We start from the raw sequence: 18,548 nt of genomic DNA on the forward strand, positions 1-18,548 counted from the left end.
GTACAAAGAAGTATGAAAATCTCTATAACCATCTCTACACAAAGGAAGGGGAAAAAGCTATCCATACAATAGCTAAAATAAGGGAAAGGAAGAGTAGAGATTTTGACCATGTAAGATGTATTAAAGTGATGATGGTGCTAGTAAGGGACGGAGACATTTGGCGAGATAGAAAGAGTATCTCTACAGCACACTAAATGGATACATTTCGAGTAATAGTGGTCTGGAAGACTGCATTGCTCATCAAGACACCACACGGCATAGATATATATTGTTAACTATTATACCGTGGGGTACAATCTGTTGTAACACGACAGGGGGAGTTTTCCCTCTATCGTGACTTTGTGTTTTAGTGTCCTAGTGTGTCTAGGATTGATTAGTTTAGTTTTAAGTTTAATTTTATTTTGTTTCTGACTCCTTCTATAAGGAGTGCTCTACTATGTAATTTCCAGATTATAAATCCATTGGGGGGGGGGGGGGACTGCAATATCATCGACTTTACTTCTCTAGACAGTCCCCCTTTCTCTCCCTTCTCTTCTTTTCTTCTTCTTCAGATTCTGGTTAGTATTATTTTTCGTCACATGGTATCAAAGTGATGAAGAAGAAAGAACAAATATATATATTCTGCAAGTCTGAGAAGAGGTAAAGTCTCTGCAAGTCTGGTATGATTTTTCTGCTATAATCAATCGCCGGCTGCTGGAGTCCATTTGTGCTGCTATCGATTTCTGGACAAGGTCTGTCATCGATGTTCAATCTCTATTAAAGTTTATTGCTGATATCTACTACTGTTTGGCGGTACCATTGGGTCTGAGAAGAAGACCTGCTACACACCATGTAGCTGTTTTCCACCGCTCACTGTTGATTTGCTAAGAGTTGTATACATGGAACCCATACTTATCAAGGCATCGCCATGGCGTCCAGGCTCCTTGCTCTCCTTGGACGCCTTGGGCGCCTTGCCGCCATGGTGGTGCCGCCTTGATATTCTACTGCTATATACTACCATCGACTTGCTGTTGCTGGTATTTGCTTGAGTAGAAGACCTGCTGTAGATGCTTCGATTTCTGGTGTGGCTGCTGCCTATTTGCTATCGATTCTTTGCTTTTGCTTGGTTCACCACCTCTTGGTTCGAAGGTTTGCTGGAGTTCTCCCCTTGCTGCTTCTTCATGCTTTCAATTTGCTGAAAATTTTCTGCTTCTTCATTCTTCTTTATCCTTTTTTATCCTGGTTTTTCCACCATAGTCTGCCCAACACGAGGTTGAAGAAACCTCACGATTGTTGTTTAATTCTCTTCTTTTATTTTTGGATTCCAGAACTAACCCTTACTTTCTTCCTTATCCTCCTCTATCCCTTAAATTTCAGTTCGTTCCAAGTTTGCCCTTATACCTCACTGTTGTTAAGGTTCTTTCATTTTTTTTTCCAGCTTTACTCCCATGTGTCATCATTTACTGAATTTAGTTTCCATATTTAACCTTACCTTTACCTTTAAGTCCCTGATGTCCTTACTTTAACTTTACTTTCAAGTTCACCCTTGGAAACTAATTATAAACCCCTTCCATATCCTTAGCTTCTTATCTTACCTGGTAACCTCTTGAAAATTCTGGTTTTATTTGCCAGATTGCTTCTTATTAAGGTATTACCTACCAAGTACCCCCTTGGACATTCTAGTAAATTATGGTTCTGCCATTAACCCTGCTATTGCCTCGTGCACTGGGACACTCTTTGGATCTACAATTAAATTTCAAGAAATAATTATTAGAGGGATGCTTCTGTAGCTTAGTTTGTTATGGGAGAAGCTTTAGGTCAGAAACCATAGAGACTAATCTGTTGGTAACTTAAAATCTTGGGTGCTCAATTTGTAACTTACATGAAAATTGTTTGCTTTTTAGTGATTGTGTTATGCTAGTTTTTTAAAATTATTGCAATAATTCTATTGATGTGAAACTGTCTACTTGCTAAAGTAGGAAACATTTTATCGAAAAGTAAATTATTTTGCATTGTTATCAGACAGGACAGATCTGGACAGTTACAACTTGAACTAGCACCAGCCATGAAACCAGGTCCATACACAAATCTTACCACCTGCCTGAGTCTAGATAATATTATGCATATTATTCCTTTGGGAAAATGAACGCAGCCTGGTTGCGTGGAACCTACGCCCAGACACAAGAGCATGCGAAATTACCGTCCCACCCTCCGTGAAATAAAAAATCACATCCATGTTGATGCCCCTGCACGTGCTCTCATTGGCTTCCGTGCTGGTGCAGGTTCCATGCGTCCAGGCAGCGATCTCTTGCCCTATTTCTTTTTAAGAAAAAAAGACGGTCAATGTTGGGGGAGAGTCGAACCTAGGAACACTTGAGTTGTGAGGGTATAATCTCTAGCCACTGTTCACATGCTGATTTGTGTGTTTTTATTTATGTATTATATTTATAGCAGAATAAGGACCTAATCTTTTCTGAGTTGACCTGTAGTGTAACTGTTTATCCAGCCCTCAGTTGCCAAAATGTGGTGGTACCCAGGTTGAGCCTTGTAACTATGCCATTTTGTATACCTTGATAAAAAAACCACTTGTAAACGATAGTTGCTAAAATATGCCATCATTTTCTTTGCAAGAAGGTCTGCTTACAAATGCATGAATGCATTGCACCATGCATGTAATTCTTGTTTTATGGCTCTAGTTCTTGGGTTTATATATGAAGATTGACCTTCATCCGTTATTTATATTTTTCATATCCAGTTGGGTATCCAATGGGGTTGTTGGCTCTCCTGCATTTGCAGCCTTTGATCAAGGTATGCCTTTTCTAGTTTTCCTCTTCCTTTTCTGGTGCTCATAGTTTTCAAGATGCATTGCCATGAAGATCAAAACATAAGCAGTAGACAAGCAATCAACATTTCTCGTTTGTGCAGGTTATGATGTCTTTCTGGGGAACTTTCGTGGTTTGGTTTCTAGGGAGCATATTAACCAGAACATCTCCTCACAACAGTATGTTTCTATAAGAAGTCTGTTTGATGATTTGCCATATTTTTCAGAGGACCAGGTTTTCCCCGATAAACGTCAAGGATGGAATCTCCTTGACAGGCATTTAGTTCTGCCATGTGAAAGGTTTGAATGTTTGATAGGACTGAAATTTGTGGACAGGTGCACCCCAATGTCCCCTTCTCTCATGTCAAGTTTCATCCCAAACAAAATTGGCCATGTGGCATTAAAAAAGTGCATTGGAAATTTCTGGATTATCAAGAGGGTGCATGGGATTAGGAGGGGGTGCATGGACACAAATGGCAAGGTATGCCATTGCATGGGAGGGTATATGATTGAATTTGAGTCTGAAATTTTGATGCATAGCCTTTCAAGATCATTCCCAAGATATTCAATGTTCAGAACTACCCCCACATGGCAGAACTAAGTGTGTGCCCGTCTAGAAGACTCCATCCTAGACAGCCGTCTAGAAAATCTGTCGCCTTTTTTGAGCAATTTAGTGCTTTTGGTGCTCTGAAATTAAGGTGGAAGGAAAGGAGGTTCATTAGTTCTTTTGTGTAGCTCCTCTGCCTCCTCCCCCCCCCCCCCCCCCCCCACCCCAAAAAAAAAATATATATATCAAACATTGTTTATGAGATTTGAAAAATGTCCATTAATAAGTTGTTTATCCTGTAGGTACTGGAATTACTCCATCAATGAGCATGGTACGCAGGATATACCCGCTATGATAGAGAAAATCCATCAAGTTAAAACCTCTGAACTGAAGAGCAGCCAGACTGATATTGAAGAGGAAATGAATGATGATCAGCCTTACAAACTCTGTACCATATGCCACAGCATGGGAGGAGCAGCAATATTAATGTACGTCATAACACGCCGGATAGAAGAGAAGCCCCACAGACTGTCAAGGTTGATCCTACTATCACCAGGTGGCTTCCATGATGATTCCACCCTAGCATTTACGGTAGCGGAATATCTATTTCTTATGTTGGCTCCAATCCTTGCTCCACTTATGCCTGGGTTGTATATACCAACCAGATTTTTCCGAATGCTGCTGAACAAGTTGGCAAGGGACTTCCACAACTACCCTGCCTTGGGAGGGCTGGTTCAGACCCTTATGAGCTATGTTGTGGGTGGTGATAGCTCAAACTGGGTTGGGGTGCTAGGGTTGCCCCACTACAACATGTATGACATGCCTGGAGTCTCAATTTTTGTTGCTCTACACCTTGCACAGATGAAGCATAGAGGGAAGTTTATAATGTACGATTACAGGAGTGCAGCTGCTAACATGGAAGTGTATGGATCTCCTGAGCCTTTGGACTTAGGTGAGTACTATGGGTTTATTGATGTGCCTGTCGATCTGGTTGCTGGGCTGAAGGATAACGTGATACGTCCATCCATGGTTAGGAGACATTACAACCTGATGAAGGATTCAGGTGTTGATGTCTCCTTTAATGAATTTGAATATGCTCACTTGGATTTTATGTTTTCCCACCGGGAAGAACTCTTGGCTTATGTCATGTCTCGCCTGTTGCTTTGTTGAATCTCCACTTAAGCAGCAGTTTGTTCAGAAGGTTGTGAGGTTGAAGAGGAAAGATGGAAATGGGTGTACTCCCATGAGATCATCATCATAGGAGACAAAATGTATAAATGCAGAAACTTTTGGCTTTTGATGCTTGGAATGTTTTTTTTTGGTTTTTCAGAGATTTGTTCATAGTTCTACTGTTGTATATGATTGGGTTGATGTATTTAACACCATTGTAGTTAGTCACAGGTTCAGACTGTATATAAACGTCAGGTCATCACATTCTTTTGCTTCTTTTGCTCCCTGTAGAGAAGAAATTCATTGGGAAGAACATGTGGCATAAGGCGTGCCTTTGTTCTCGAGTCCAAACGGCATTACTGTGTAGCAGTAAACCCCGAATGTGGGGAGGGGGGGGTTAGGGGTCAGAAAACTGGCATTGTACCTTGTAAAGAGTAAGGCTGCGTTTGGTAACGCTCTAAACAAAGAACGCCCATTCTTGACTAGAAACATTCTTTTGCGTTCTTGGTCTAAAACGGCGTTCTGAGACCGAAATTGACCGTTTGGTTACGTTCTCAAGAACGCTGTTCAGAACGACAATGGTGTTTGGTAAAATCTATTCTTCCTTATTTGATATTAATTACAATAATGCCATTTCTTTGTCAATTATACCAAAAAAATATTTGTAAAATCCTTTTCTCTTACCAACTTTAGTATAAAATTAAAATATCTCATTAATATAACCAAAGTAAGTATAAAAAGATGTCAAATTTCAAAGGTGCCATTAAAATTGGGTTCTTGAGTGGATTAGTGGCATAACTAACTATGCTATGAACAGTTGAATAAAGAGGGCCTTGGTGGACTCGAACCACCACCCTCTTGGAACATGCTCATGTTCTAAGCGCTCTACCAATTTGAGCTAAAGGCCCATCAAGTTGTCAATGAATTAACACAACAGATTAAACCAAATTATATTCTCCATTCTTTTGGATTCTAGAAAGCCAAGAGATTCCATTGACTGAATGATCTTAACTAACTGAAGCACTTGGCTATTTTGGACATGAGAAGTAAAGAAATTTTTTGTTTTCAAAGAAAAGGCAATTACTACAAACAATGCCAGAACCTTTTGAAATTGGTCCTAAGAGATAACATAGATGGGCCCTACTCTTACTTGCCATTCATTGCTTCCTTTCTCAGTAATTTATTTGTCTTCCCCAATCCCCTTTCTCCTATGTGAGTGGAAAAAAGTAAAGGAAGAAAAGGTATGGATATGAAAGTTGAATCAACTTATAATTTAAAGGGCAATCATATGATAGTCCCCCCTAGGGTACCCAGATCAGAAATCGAAAGTTCAAGTCTCAACCATTCTAGCTCCCCTGTCATACCTAGATCAATATCATCCAATCAAGTCCTTCTGGGCTGAAGATCACATCTCATGATCTATATCTTATTAAAATTTGACCTGTTTCAATTTCTCTTGGATGGTTTTCACAGTGACAGATTTAGAAACCAGATTTAAAAATAAATTTAATAACAGCAAATCAAAGTTTCAGCTATGGTCCAAAAGCTGGTCGAAGGTCAATTATATGGAGAAGAATGGTTTCCCAAATTTTGGCTCAAATCTGATGGACAGATCTGAAGTAAATAGTGTTGGAATCTGATCAGATTTCTTGTTTGGGAGATATCACAAGTTTACTTTGCTGGTTGTGTCCATATGCGATTCTGCCTATTGGATTGGAATCTGAACTTTCCTTAGGGTTGCATTGACCAAAACTAGCATGGTGTTTTCTGTAGTCATAAAGAGAAAAGGAAGTTGATAAGGACTTTGTTTATCAACATACTGTTTCCTAACCAGACAGTAACACCACTTCTATATAGATTTCATTAAACTTTAGACCTGTTTTTCCATCATGCAGAATATACCATCAGGTGAAACACCATCACTCAACCATAAATTATATGCTATGATGTACCTATAGTATACCAAAGTAACCAAACGAAGCCCATCCCACCTACAAATTTCCTTTTATTGTTTCCTGCAACTAGAATTGATTTCTGCAGCCCCCTGTAGTGCACTGTTCTTCTCATTGATTCTATAAGTCAGAATATTATTTCCTACATTCAGGTTCAAATCCGTTGGCCTGCTTTAGCTCCTGCATATAGACAGCAAAACTGTCCATACGACTGTTTGTTTCAATTCCAATAGTTCTTGCTTGAATTTCAATCTTGTTTATCTATTATGAGTTGTACAATCACTGAGAAGAGAAGATGGGAAGAGAGTTGGATGATAGATGGTGTGTATATCATACCAGCCTTCATGTTTTTATATTTAGAAAGCCAAATAAGAATTACAAAGGAAATACGACTCTAACACCTCTTACCTAGCTAAGCCTAGAACCTAATCACAATAGAAAACTGAAATATAACTATAATAGGAAAGAGAAACAATATAACAATTAAATCCCAAATTACTTAGCTAAGACTACCCTCCCATGTATGAATCTTTAACAGGCTCCATTGAATGTCCAGCCCTTTTTGGGCCCATAAATGAACTTATGGATGACCCACAATTTTCAGTTCTAACAAGACTCCCCCCTCTTTTGTCTTTTATCTTCTGCTCTGGATTATGGAAGCTTTAAATTGAGTTACAGCCTACTACTAATAGGCTTAATAGCAGAATTGACATCAGCATCTATGTACAGTGGGGAGATCTAGGTTGTTGCATGAGAAATTCAGTGGGAAAATTTAAAGGGTGGTACACCTTAAAGGTAACCCTAAATTCAAGAGTTAAAGTTTGAAGAAGGTAAGATATGGAGAACAGAAGTATTGAACAAGAGTCCTAAAGAACTATGCAAGGCCATCCTTGTGGCAATAAAACACGGATTCCATCAAAAGGATATAGAACGAAAATAGTTTTCTTCGTTATTAATCTAGAGTAGCAGGTGCCTCGTGCACTGAGATGCTTTTTTGATAATCTAGAGTAGGAGGAAAGTAATTCAATGAATTTAAGCTCTCCCATCCACTGGCATTTAAAATCCCAAGATACCCCTTTTACAATACCAGATACATCACAAGGCTTCTAGAGAAATTCCTTCTAAAATCTCTAGGGGCAATCAAACCTTTAATAAACATGACCGGCATCTTCAAACCCAATTTGCAATTGAAAAAAAAAGAAAGAAGGAAGTACTAAGCTCCCAAATGGTTTGTTATTTATTTTCAGAATTTCAAAAAACAAAATCAGATGAGATTCAAGGATAGAGTGGCTAGTATGAATTTCGAAGATCAACTGTAGCGACCCAAATTTTGGGCTTGACCCGAGAGCCAATTGGGTCGCTGGGGCAGATCCATTGAGGGATCGTGGAGAAAAAAAAAAGGAAAGAAAAAGAAAAGGAAATCTTTCCTTCCCTATTTTTGATGAGGTTTTGGGTCTTATTTAGAGAGGAGAGTAAATCTTTTATTATCCCATCTTGGCCGGAAGACTTCAAGCACAAGAGGAGCCAAAGAAGATTGGAAAAGGAGAAGAGAAAGGCTAAGAACAATCACGGTTGAGGAGAGGAGTGAGGACGTTAGCTTGGTTGGAGGTAGGTTCCTTATTCTATGTTCTTTCTTTGTCGTGGATTAGTGTTTAAGATTTAAGAATCCTTCAAAGGTTAGGGATATATAGAGGAAAACTATGATTTGGGAATTCATGATATGCAATTCAAATTCTGTTTTGAAATTTCTAGTCATTAAAATTCTGCAGCTCTTATTTAATTTTTGTTTTGGAATTTTATTCATTAAAATTCTGCATTTCTGATTTAACTTCTGTTCTGAAATCTTATTAATAAAAATTCTGTAGTTCTTACTTAGTTGCTGTTTTGGAATTTTATTCACTAAAATTCTACATTTCTGATTTAATTTCTGTTCTGAAATTTTATTAATAAAAATTCTGCAGTTCTTATTTAGTTGCTGTTTTGGAATTTTATTCACTAAAATTCAGCATTTCTGATTTAATTTCTGTTCTGAAATTTTATTCATAAAAATTCTGCAGTTTTTATTTAGTTGCTGTTTTGGAATTTCATTCACTAAAATTCATTTCTGATTTAATTTCTGCTCTGGAATTTTATTCATGAAAATTCTGCAGTTCTTATTTAATTTCTGTTTTGGAATTTTGCTCACTAAAATTCTGCAGTTTTGATTTAATTTATGTTTTGGGATTTTGCTCACCAAAATTCTGCAGTTTTGGTTTTAATTTCTGTTTTGAAATTTCTAGTCATTAAAATTCTGCAGTTCTTATTTAATTTCTGTTTTGGAATTTTGTTCACTAAAATTCTGCAGTTTTGATTTAATTTCTGTTTTGGAATTTCATTCACTAAAATTCTGCAGTTTTGATTTAATTTCTGTTTCTGGGATTTATTCACAAAAATTCTGCAGTTCTGATTTAATTTCTGTTTTGGAATTTTTATCCATTAAAATTCTGCAGTTGTAATTTAAACTCTGTTTTTTGGTCTATGCCGTGTTATGTAGTGTTATAATTCTGTGTTGGTTTACATGCTCTTATGTACATTAAAATTCTACTTGGGTTTTATTTCATGAATCAGTTCAGTACACCGCTATATTGTTTTAACCCTGTTTTGGGGTTCATTTTGACGTGACTAGTCTAAAGAACTTTCAATGTTTTACTCTATTATGTTTTGAGAATACATTTGAGCCGAAAGTGGGGCTGATTTATTAGTCTTTGGGGGTGACTGCCCAAAAAGATGGATTATGGTCCTACCGGTAGAGTCCCTTTTGTTGCTTCTCACTAGAAACCCCATACGACGGTATGGGAGGTGAAAGCGCTTTGCCTTTGAAACTAAATTGTTTTGCAAGTCCTATCCCACCTTATGACGGGTAAGGAACGGGAATAGGCGGGCATTTGTATTCGTGCCGTATTAGTAAAATAGTCTAGTGGGCCATACTTGTACCACTAGTTATTTTGGTGAGCTTTGCCCGTCTCTAAGAATTTAGTATAGTTGTCAATCTGGATTTTTTGAAATGAAATTAATGAGTATTTTATTTTGAAAATTTATAGATGTAAAAAAAAAAAAATTTACACTTGCATACATTACATTTTATTACTCAGCTAGTCCTTGTACCACTGATATCATATCTTCTCAAGCATTTCTCTCTTTATAAGGTAGCCTATTGAGTTCCACAACTCAGGTAGAATGTGATGTTTTGCAGATGAGGGTTTTGGCCAAGCTTGAGATGAGCATGTAGATATAGCCAGAGAATCTTGGGGAAGTGTGGTTGAGCGCGAGTGATTTGGAAGAGTTTGCCTAAGAGAAATCTTTTGTGATTATCTTCAGAGTAGTACTTTATGCTCCTTGAGTTGGATAGTCTATGTAACTTGACTCTATTTCAGTTTATTTGGTTTTGGAACATTGGTTATGTTTCTCCTTTGAAAGACTCGGACATTTATTTCGGTTTTAAATTTAATGATTGTCTAAATGAAATTTTATCTTAGGTGTTCATTGTGTTGCTTTGAGGTTTAACAGGTTAATTTGAGTTAACGACTTGAAATCTGATTGTTTGGGTTTTGGTGTGTTACAGATTGGTATCAGAGCTTAGGTTTAGTAGTCCTAAGGCGATGTGAGAATGGGTACACATTAAGGTTGGGTAGAATAGGCTTCCTATATTTTGTCTGTGTCTTACTCTAAGATGAATTTTGTTTGTTACTAGGAAACCATGTATGCAAGAAGAGCTACGAACGATCTTCACAGATTGATGAAGGCATTTAAAGCGGATGAGTGGATTGTACACCTTGAAGACATCTTTGGCATACTGGAGTGCACGGATGATCAGAAAGTCAAGTTGGCGGTGTTCAAACTATCTGGTGACCCTAAGTTATGGTGGAAGGGAGTGGAAAGACTCCGCACAGCAGAGAGTCCTCCTTTGACGTGGCAGCTGTTCAAGGATTTGTTCAATGAGAAGTATTTCCTCACACATGTTCGGAATAGTTTGGCTGGAGAGTTCATGGATTTGAAGCAGGGAAACATGATTGTGGCTCAGTATGAATCCAAATTCTCCCAGTTGGGCCACTATGCTCCACACATGGTAGCGACGGAAGAATTGAAAGCAGACAAGTTTGTTAGAGGTCTTCGAACATTTTTGAAGAATAAGGTGTCACTTTTCGAGTTGAAGACTTTTGCAGTAGTGGTAGGAAAGGCGTATGCCATGGAAAAGGGGGACAATGAGTTACAATCTGTTAGAGCTCAGCAGAACAAGAACCGTAGCAGTGGCTCTAAGGCTCAAGCTCCACCAGGGAAGAAGCCGAAGGTTCAAGGCACATCAACAAATGTTCAGAGTCAGCACCCTATTTGTACTCACTGTGGTAAACGTCACGGAGGGACTTGTTTCAAGCTCACCAATGTATGTTTCAGCTGTGGACAGCACGGACACCGGGCTAGCGAATGTCCAAATCTAAAGAAGACATTTCAGCAAGACAAACTTTAAAACCCACAACAAGGACAAAACCAGAGCAATAAGCAAGGTGGCGGTCAACAAACTCGCCAGGGGAGGCTTTATTCCATGAACCTTCGAGATGTGAAAGCTAACGAGGCCGTTATAGAAGGTACCCTATCTCTTTCTGGTATTATAGCTCATGTATTAATTGATCCGGGGGCAACCCATTTCTTTATATCTGCTGTGTTTGCTAACAAGTTGAACAAAGAACCCAGCAAACTAGAATTCTCTTTACGAGTAGAAACACCAGTAGGAGATATAGTGGAAGCGAATTGGGTGTATGAGAATTGCATTGTGGGGATAGGAGAAGAAGAACTTGTGGTAGACCTTATTGTGCTGAATCTAGAAGACTTCCATGCTATCTTAGGCATGAACTGGTTAGCAGCGTACCATGCTAAGGTTGACTGTTTTAACAAGTTGGTCTCGTTCGAGATACCTGGTATGCCAACATTCCAGTTCAAGGGAATAAAAAGACGAAGTGACATTAGGCTGATTTATGCTTCGCAAGCTATGCAGATGCTGGATGGAGGTTGTGAGTGCTACCTCACTAGTGTGAGTAAGGTAGACAAAGATAAGGTGAACCTTGAAGAAATACCGATAGTGAGAGAATTTCCCGACGTATTCCCTGAGGAATTGCCGGGCTTGCCTCCTGTAAGAGAAGTAGAGTTCACTATTGAGTTGGTGCATGGGACTGCACCTATTTCTAGAGCACCGTACCATATGGCCCCTTCTGAAATTAAAGAACTTAAGAATCAGTTGGATGAACTTATGGATAGGGGTTTCATCAGGCCGAGTACTTCACCATGGGGTGCTCAGGTCCTTTTTGTGAAGAAGAAAGACGGTAGCATGAGGATGTGCATAGACTACCAACAATTGAATAAAGCAACAATTAAGAACAGGTACCCTTTGCCAAGGATTGATGACCTGTTTGATCAACTTTAGGGAGCGGAATTCTTCTCTAAGATTGATCTCAGATCTGGTTACCACCAGTTGAGGGTCAAGGAGGAAGACGTGTCAAAGATGGCATTTAGAACAAGGTATGGACATTATGAGTTTACCGTTATGCCATTCGGGTTAACCAATACCCTAGCAGCGTTTATGGACTTAATGAATTGGGTGTTCAAGGCCCACTTGGACCATTTTGTTATTGTATTCATCGATGACATCTTGGTATACTCAAAATCAGAGGTGGCATATAGTTAGCACCTGAGAATGGTGTTGCAATTACTGCAGAAGAACCAGTTGTTCACCAAACTCTCGAAGTGCAAGTTTTGGCTCACTAAGGTGAGCTTCTTGGGACATGTAGCGTCTAAAGAAGGGATGTCTGTGGATCCAATAAAAATTGAAGCGGTGGTAAATTGGATAAGGCCGGTTACAGCATCGGAGGTCAGAAGCTTTTTGGGCCTGGCAAGTTATTACAGAAGGTTTGTAGAAGGGTTTTCTAAGATTTCAGCTCCGTTAACTAAGTTGACTAGGAAGAATGAGAAGTTTGTGTGGACAGCGGAGTGTGAGGAGAGCTTTGTGGAATTGAAGAAGAGATTGACAACAGCCCCTGTACTCACCCTACCTTCCGAAAACGAAGAATTAGTGGTCTATTGTGATGCGTCGAAGAGAGGCTTGGGTTGTGTCTTGATGCAAGGAGGAAGGGTTATTGCTTATGCGTCAAGGCAATAAGACACATGAAGTCAATTACCCAACTCATGATTTGGAAATTGCAACAGTGGTGTTCGCCTTGAAGATTTGGCGACATTACTTGTATGGTGAAAAATTTGAAGTCTTCACCGACCACAAGAGCTTGAAGTATATCTTTTCGCAGAAGGAATTAAACATGAGGCAGAGGCATTGGGTGGAATTTATTGAGGATTACGCTTTTTCTGTTAATTATTATCCTGGCAAGGCGAATGTGGTGGCCGATACCCTCAGTAGGCAACCAGCTGCAAGATTGGCAAGCTTGATGAGTAAAGAATGGAAACTTTTGGAAGGGTTTAGTGAACTAGGTTTTCATGTGCATTACAGGAAGGAGAAATCCCTGATTGCGAGTTTCAGAGCACAACCAACTCTTATATATGAGTCAGATTAAGGCAAAGCAGTGTGGAGATCCTTTCTTGGAAAAAGTTAAGTCTAACTTAGCTTCTCATCCAGATTTCTCAAAAGGGGAAGATGGAAGTATATGGTTTCGAGGAAGACTTTGTGTTCCAAAGGATGTTGAATTGAGGAGAGCAGTTTTGGAAGAGGCACACAACTCTAAGTATACTATCCACCCAGGTGGTACGAAGATGTACAAGAATCTGAAAGAAATCTTTTGGTGGGGTAACATGAAGAGGGAGATAGTAAATTTTGTGTCTACCTGCTTGGTATGTCAACAGGTCAAGGCAGAGCATTAGAAACCAGGAGGGTCGCTTCAACCTCTTGAGATCCCAGAGTGGAAATGGGAAAATATCTCTATGGATTTTACTGTGGGGTTACCAAGGACAAAAAGTGGCAAGGATGCTATTTGGGTTATAGTTGATCGACTGACTAAATCATCACATTTCTTGGCCATTAAAGAAAATTGGTCCTTGGAGAAATTGGCAGAGATTTATGTGACGGAGATAGTATGATTACATGGGATTCCAGTATCGATTGTATCCAACCGAGATGCAAGATTCACCTTGGGATTTTGGAAAGGTCTTCAGAAGGCTATGGGGACAAGACTAGATTTCAGTACTGCCTTTCACCCTCAGACTGATGGTCAAACAGAGAGGGTTAACCAGATAGTGGAAGACATGCTCCGCGCCTACGTTATGGATTTTCACGAAGATTGGGATAGACATTTGCCTTTGGTGGAGTTCTCGTACAATAACAGCTATCAGTCTAGTATTCAGATGGCTCCCTATGAGGCTTTGTATGGGAGGCCTTGTAGATCACTAGTGTGTTGGTCTGAGGTTGGAGAGGGAAAGCTCCTTGGACCAGAATTAGTACAGCAGACAGCAGATAAAGTTGCACTCATACGGGAGAGGATTAGATCAGCTCAGAGCAGACAGAAGAGTTATGCAGACAACAGACTGCGGGAATTGGAATTCGAGGAAGGCAATCAAGTGTTTCTGAAAGTCTCATCCTTCAAGGGTGTGATGAGGTTTGGACGGAAGGGCAAGTTGAGTCCAAGGTATGTTGGGCCGTATCGGATCACTCAGAAAGTGGGCAAGCGAGCTTATCGGTTGGCGTTGCCTACAGCGATGTCAAGGATGCATAATGTATTTCATGTTTCTATGCTTCGAAAGTGCAATGCAGATCCATCTGAGGTGATTGACCCAGAGCCGATAGTCATTCAAGAAGATGGAACGTACGAAGAGAATCCTACTCAGATCGTTGATCGAAAGGAGCATACCTTGAGGGGCAAGGTGATTCCACTAGTTAAAGTGAAATGACAATATCATGGAGTAGGAGAGACGACATGGGAACGTGAGGAGGACGTAAGAGCAAAGTACCCAGAGTTATTTGAATCAGGTATGATTATTTAAATTTGGGGACCAAATTTCTTTTAAGGAGGCGAGAATGTAGCGACCCAAATTTTGGGCTTGACCCGAGAGCCAATTGGGTCGCTGGGCAGATCCATTGAGGGATCGTGGAGAAAAAAAAAAGGAAAGAAAAAGAAAAGGAAAGAAAAGACAAGGAAAGAAAAAGAAAAGAAAAGGAAAGAAAAAAAAAAGGGAAAGAGGGGAAGGAATCGTGATTGATTTCCTTCCCTATTTTTGATGAGGTTTTAGGTCTTATTTACAGAGGAGAGTAAATCTTTTATTATCCCATCTTGGCCGGAAGACTTCAAGCACAAGAGGAGCCAAAGAAGATTGGAAAAGGAGAAGAGAAAGGCTAAGAACAATCACGGTTGAGGAGAGGAGTGAGGACGTTGGTTTGGTTGGAGGTAGGTTCCTTATTCTATGTTCTTTCTTTGTCGTGGATTAGTGTTTAAGATTTAAGAATCCTTCAAAGGTTAGGGATATATAGAGGAAAACTATGATTTGGGAATCCATGTTCATTTATTTGAATGCATGCCATGTAAATTAAATTCTGTTTAGGGAATTCATGATATGCAATTCAAATTCTGTTTTGAAATTTCTAGTCATTAAAATTTTGCAGTTCTTATTTAATTTATGTTTTGGAATTTTATTCACTAAAATTCTGCATTTCTGATTTAATTTCTGTTTTGAAATCTTATTAATAAAAATTCTGCAGTTCTTATTTAATCGCTGTTTTGGAATTTTATTCACTAAAATTCTACATTTCTGATTTAATTTCTGTTCTGAAATTTTATTAATAAAAATTCTGCAGTTCTTATTTAGTTGTTGTTTTGGAATTTTATTCACTAAAATTCAGCATTTTTTATTTAATTTCTGTTCTGAAATTTTATTCATAAAAATTCTGCAGTTCTTATTTAGTTGCTGTTTTGGAATTTTATTCATTAAAATTCTGCATTTCTGATTTAATTTCTGTTCTGGAATTTTATTCATGAAAATTCTGCAGTTCTTATTTAATTTCTGTTTTGGAATTTTGCTCACTAAAATTCTGCAGTTTTGGATTTAATTTCTGTTTTGAAATTTCTAGTCATTAAAATTCTACAGTTCTTATTTAATTTCTGTTTTGGAATTTTGTTCACTAAAATTCTGCAGTTTTGATTTAATTTTTGTTTTGGAATTTTATTCACTAAAATTCTGCAGTTTTGATTTAATTTCTGTTTCTGGGATTTATTCACAAAAATTCTGCAGTTCTGATTTAATTTCTGTTTTGGAATATTTATCCATTAAAATTCTACAGTTGTAATTTAAACTCTGTTTTTTGGTCTATGCTGTGTTATGTAGTGTTATAATTCTGTGTTGGTTCACATGCTCTTATGTACATTAAAATTCTACTTGGGTTTTATTTCATGAATCAGTTCAGTACACCGCTATATTGTTTTAACCCTGTTTCGGGGTTCATTTTGATGTGACTAATCTAAAGAACTTTCAATGTTTTACTCTATTATGTTTTGAGAATACATTTGAGCCGAAAGTGGGGCTGATTTATTAGTCCTTGGGGGTGGCTGCCCAAAAAGATGGATTATGGTCCTACCGGTAGAGTCCCTTTTGTTGCTTCTCACTAGAAACTCCGTAAGACGGTATGGGAGGTGAAAGCCCTTTGCCTTTGAAACTAAATTGTTTTGCAAGTCCTATCCCAGCTTATGACGGATAAGGAACGGGAATAGACCAGCATTTGTATTCGTGCCGTAATAGTAAAATAGTCTAGTGGGCTATACTTGTACCACTAGTTATCTTGGTGAGCTTTGCCCGTCTCTAAGAATTTAGTATAGTTGTCATTTGATCTGGATTTTTTGAAATGAAATTAATGAGTATTGTATTTTAAAAATTTATAGATGTAAAAAAAAAAAATTTACACTTGCATACATTACGTTTTGTACTCAGCTAGTTTTTATACCATTGATATCATATCTTCTCAAGCATTTCTCTCTTTATCAGGTAGCCTATTGAGTTCCACAACTCAGGCAGAATGTGATGTTTTGCAGATGAGGGCTTTGGCCAAGCTTGAGATGAGGATGTAGATATAGCCAGAGAATCTTGGGGAAGTGTGGTTGAGCGCAAGTGATTTGGAAGAGTTTACCTAAGAGAAATCTTTTGTGATTATCTTCAGAGTAGTACTTTATGTTCCTTGAGTTGGATAGTCTATGTTGAACTTGACTCTATTTCAGTTTATTTGGTTTTGAAACATTGGTTATGTTTCTCCTTTGAAAGACTTGGACATTTATTTCGGTTTTAAATTTAATGACTGTCTAAATGAAATTTTATCTTAGGTGTTCATTGTGTTGCTTTGATGTTTAACAATTTAATTTGAGTTAACGACTCGAAATCCGATCGTTCGGGTTTTGGGGCGTTACATCAACACCTTGCAATAAATATACCGTAATTTAAACTAAAATTAGAGAAAACAGTCCCAAAAATGGACACATTCATTCATCCAGAAAATGCAAACATGGGCAGATAACATATACAACAACAATAATTCAGATCTGAGATATAATATTACCAGAGACAAAATGGGAAACAAAGGGGTGTTGATCCATACCTTTTCGGTTGAAGGGTACTGATCCACTTCCTGAGACAAAATAGGGGAAAAAATTGGATCAATCGTCACAGAGATAGTGAGAGGGAGAGTATGAGAGGGAGACAGAGAGAGAGAGGAAAAGAGCAAAAAATCGACACAGAGACAGTGAGGGAGAGTAAGAGAGGGAGAGAGACAGAGAGAGGGAAAGAGCGAGAGAGAGATGCAAAGAGTGCGAGAGATAGAGAGCGAGAGAGAGAAACAGAGAGAGGGATATAGCGAGAGAGAGGCAGAGCATGCGAGAGATAGAGAGGGAGAGAGAGAGAGAGAGAGAGAGAGAGAGAGAGATCTCACCTAGGGTTGCAGAGAGTGCGAGATGCCTTCCTTCGTCGTCTCCAAACTTCCACGGGCAGAGCAAGAGATAACTTTCTCGTCTAAACTCAAAAACCACTGGTTTTGATGGTTTTTGTCCGTCTCAACTCGTTCTTGTTCTTTGCAGACCGTCTTAGAGATGGTGTGTAAAGAACATTCTTTTGGTGCTAATAATCTCCGGTTTGTTCTAAAAGAACAAAAAAATGAACCGTACAGTCAAACACTTTTTGATGTTTTTTGTTCTTTTTGATTAAAAGAACTGTTCTGAACAGCATTCTGAACGTTACCAAACGCGCCCTAAGTAGCTGTAGAGAACAGAAATTCATCGGGAAGAATGTGTGGGTTAGGGATCAGTAAACTGGCATTGTACCTTGTAAGTAGCTGCATCAATGAATGTTTGTTCTCTGCAACTTATAGGTTACACCGTGTGACTGAGTCATTCATGAATGATGAAACCATTATTGAGCCTTCCTCGTACACATCCTTCACTTAACTATTGATGGATGGTATCTTTTGTCATTTCTTGGTTGTGATTTGTTTCAGTTGGTCATAAGCATCTTTCTGACATTGGTATATCTTGGTTATTCATCTATTGGTAGGGCCTATCGTATTTTTAATAAAAGGATATTTGTTGTGGAGGAATCTATTAATGTCACTTTTGATGAAATTATCACTGAAGTTGTAGGTTGGTTTTAGATGATAGAGCCAGAATTGTTTTTCTCAAAGAATGGAAGTTCACAACTGATCACCCTAGGGAACTAATCATTGGTGACACTTCACAAGGGTGTTGAAACAAAAGGGCAGCCAATGCAACTTCCTTCGACTTCAACTACCACGTCCAAGTTCCAAAATAAGAAAGGGATCAGAAGGACTAAAATTGAAATCAGTTAAACCTCATTTAGTAAGATTAAAATCAGATATTCGCCAATGTGAAGCGTACCTATTAAAATAGAGAAATCATAGTTATAAAATTTTTTTCACAAAATAATCATAGCTCTTTTGTCTACATTGAGGACTTTAGTCTTTCTATCCCTATAAAAAAACCCAAAAGGATGATATAGTTTTGGAAACTGGATCGAAATTAAACCATGCAAATTAACAAAAGGCTGACCTTTAGGACTATTG

At 38.5% G+C, this 18,548-nt stretch overlaps 1 protein-coding gene and 1 pseudogene across 1 annotated transcript; both read left to right on the forward strand.

Moving 5' to 3' along the window:
* The window catches only part of LOC122664902, a 31,355-nt pseudogene extending 26,595 nt beyond the window's left edge, over positions 1-4,760 (forward strand).
* A 5,445-nt stretch (positions 4,761-10,205) lies between these two features.
* On the forward strand, positions 10,206-10,973 carry LOC122665706. Its single transcript, XM_043861857.1, has one exon. It carries the CDS (start codon positions 10,206-10,208, stop codon positions 10,971-10,973), a length of 768 nt encoding a protein of 255 aa, XP_043717792.1.
* Positions 10,974-18,548: the final 7,575 nt, after the last annotated feature.

The sequence above is a fragment of the Telopea speciosissima genome, chromosome 6 (genome assembly GCF_018873765.1).
Source record: "Telopea speciosissima isolate NSW1024214 ecotype Mountain lineage chromosome 6, Tspe_v1, whole genome shotgun sequence".
Taxonomy (NCBI): Eukaryota; Viridiplantae; Streptophyta; class Magnoliopsida; order Proteales; family Proteaceae; genus Telopea; species Telopea speciosissima.

Coding starts and splice junctions, on each gene's coding strand:
- LOC122665706 (XM_043861857.1), top strand. CDS start 10,206: ATGTATGCAAGAAGAGCTACGAACGATCTTCACAGATTGATGAAGGCA.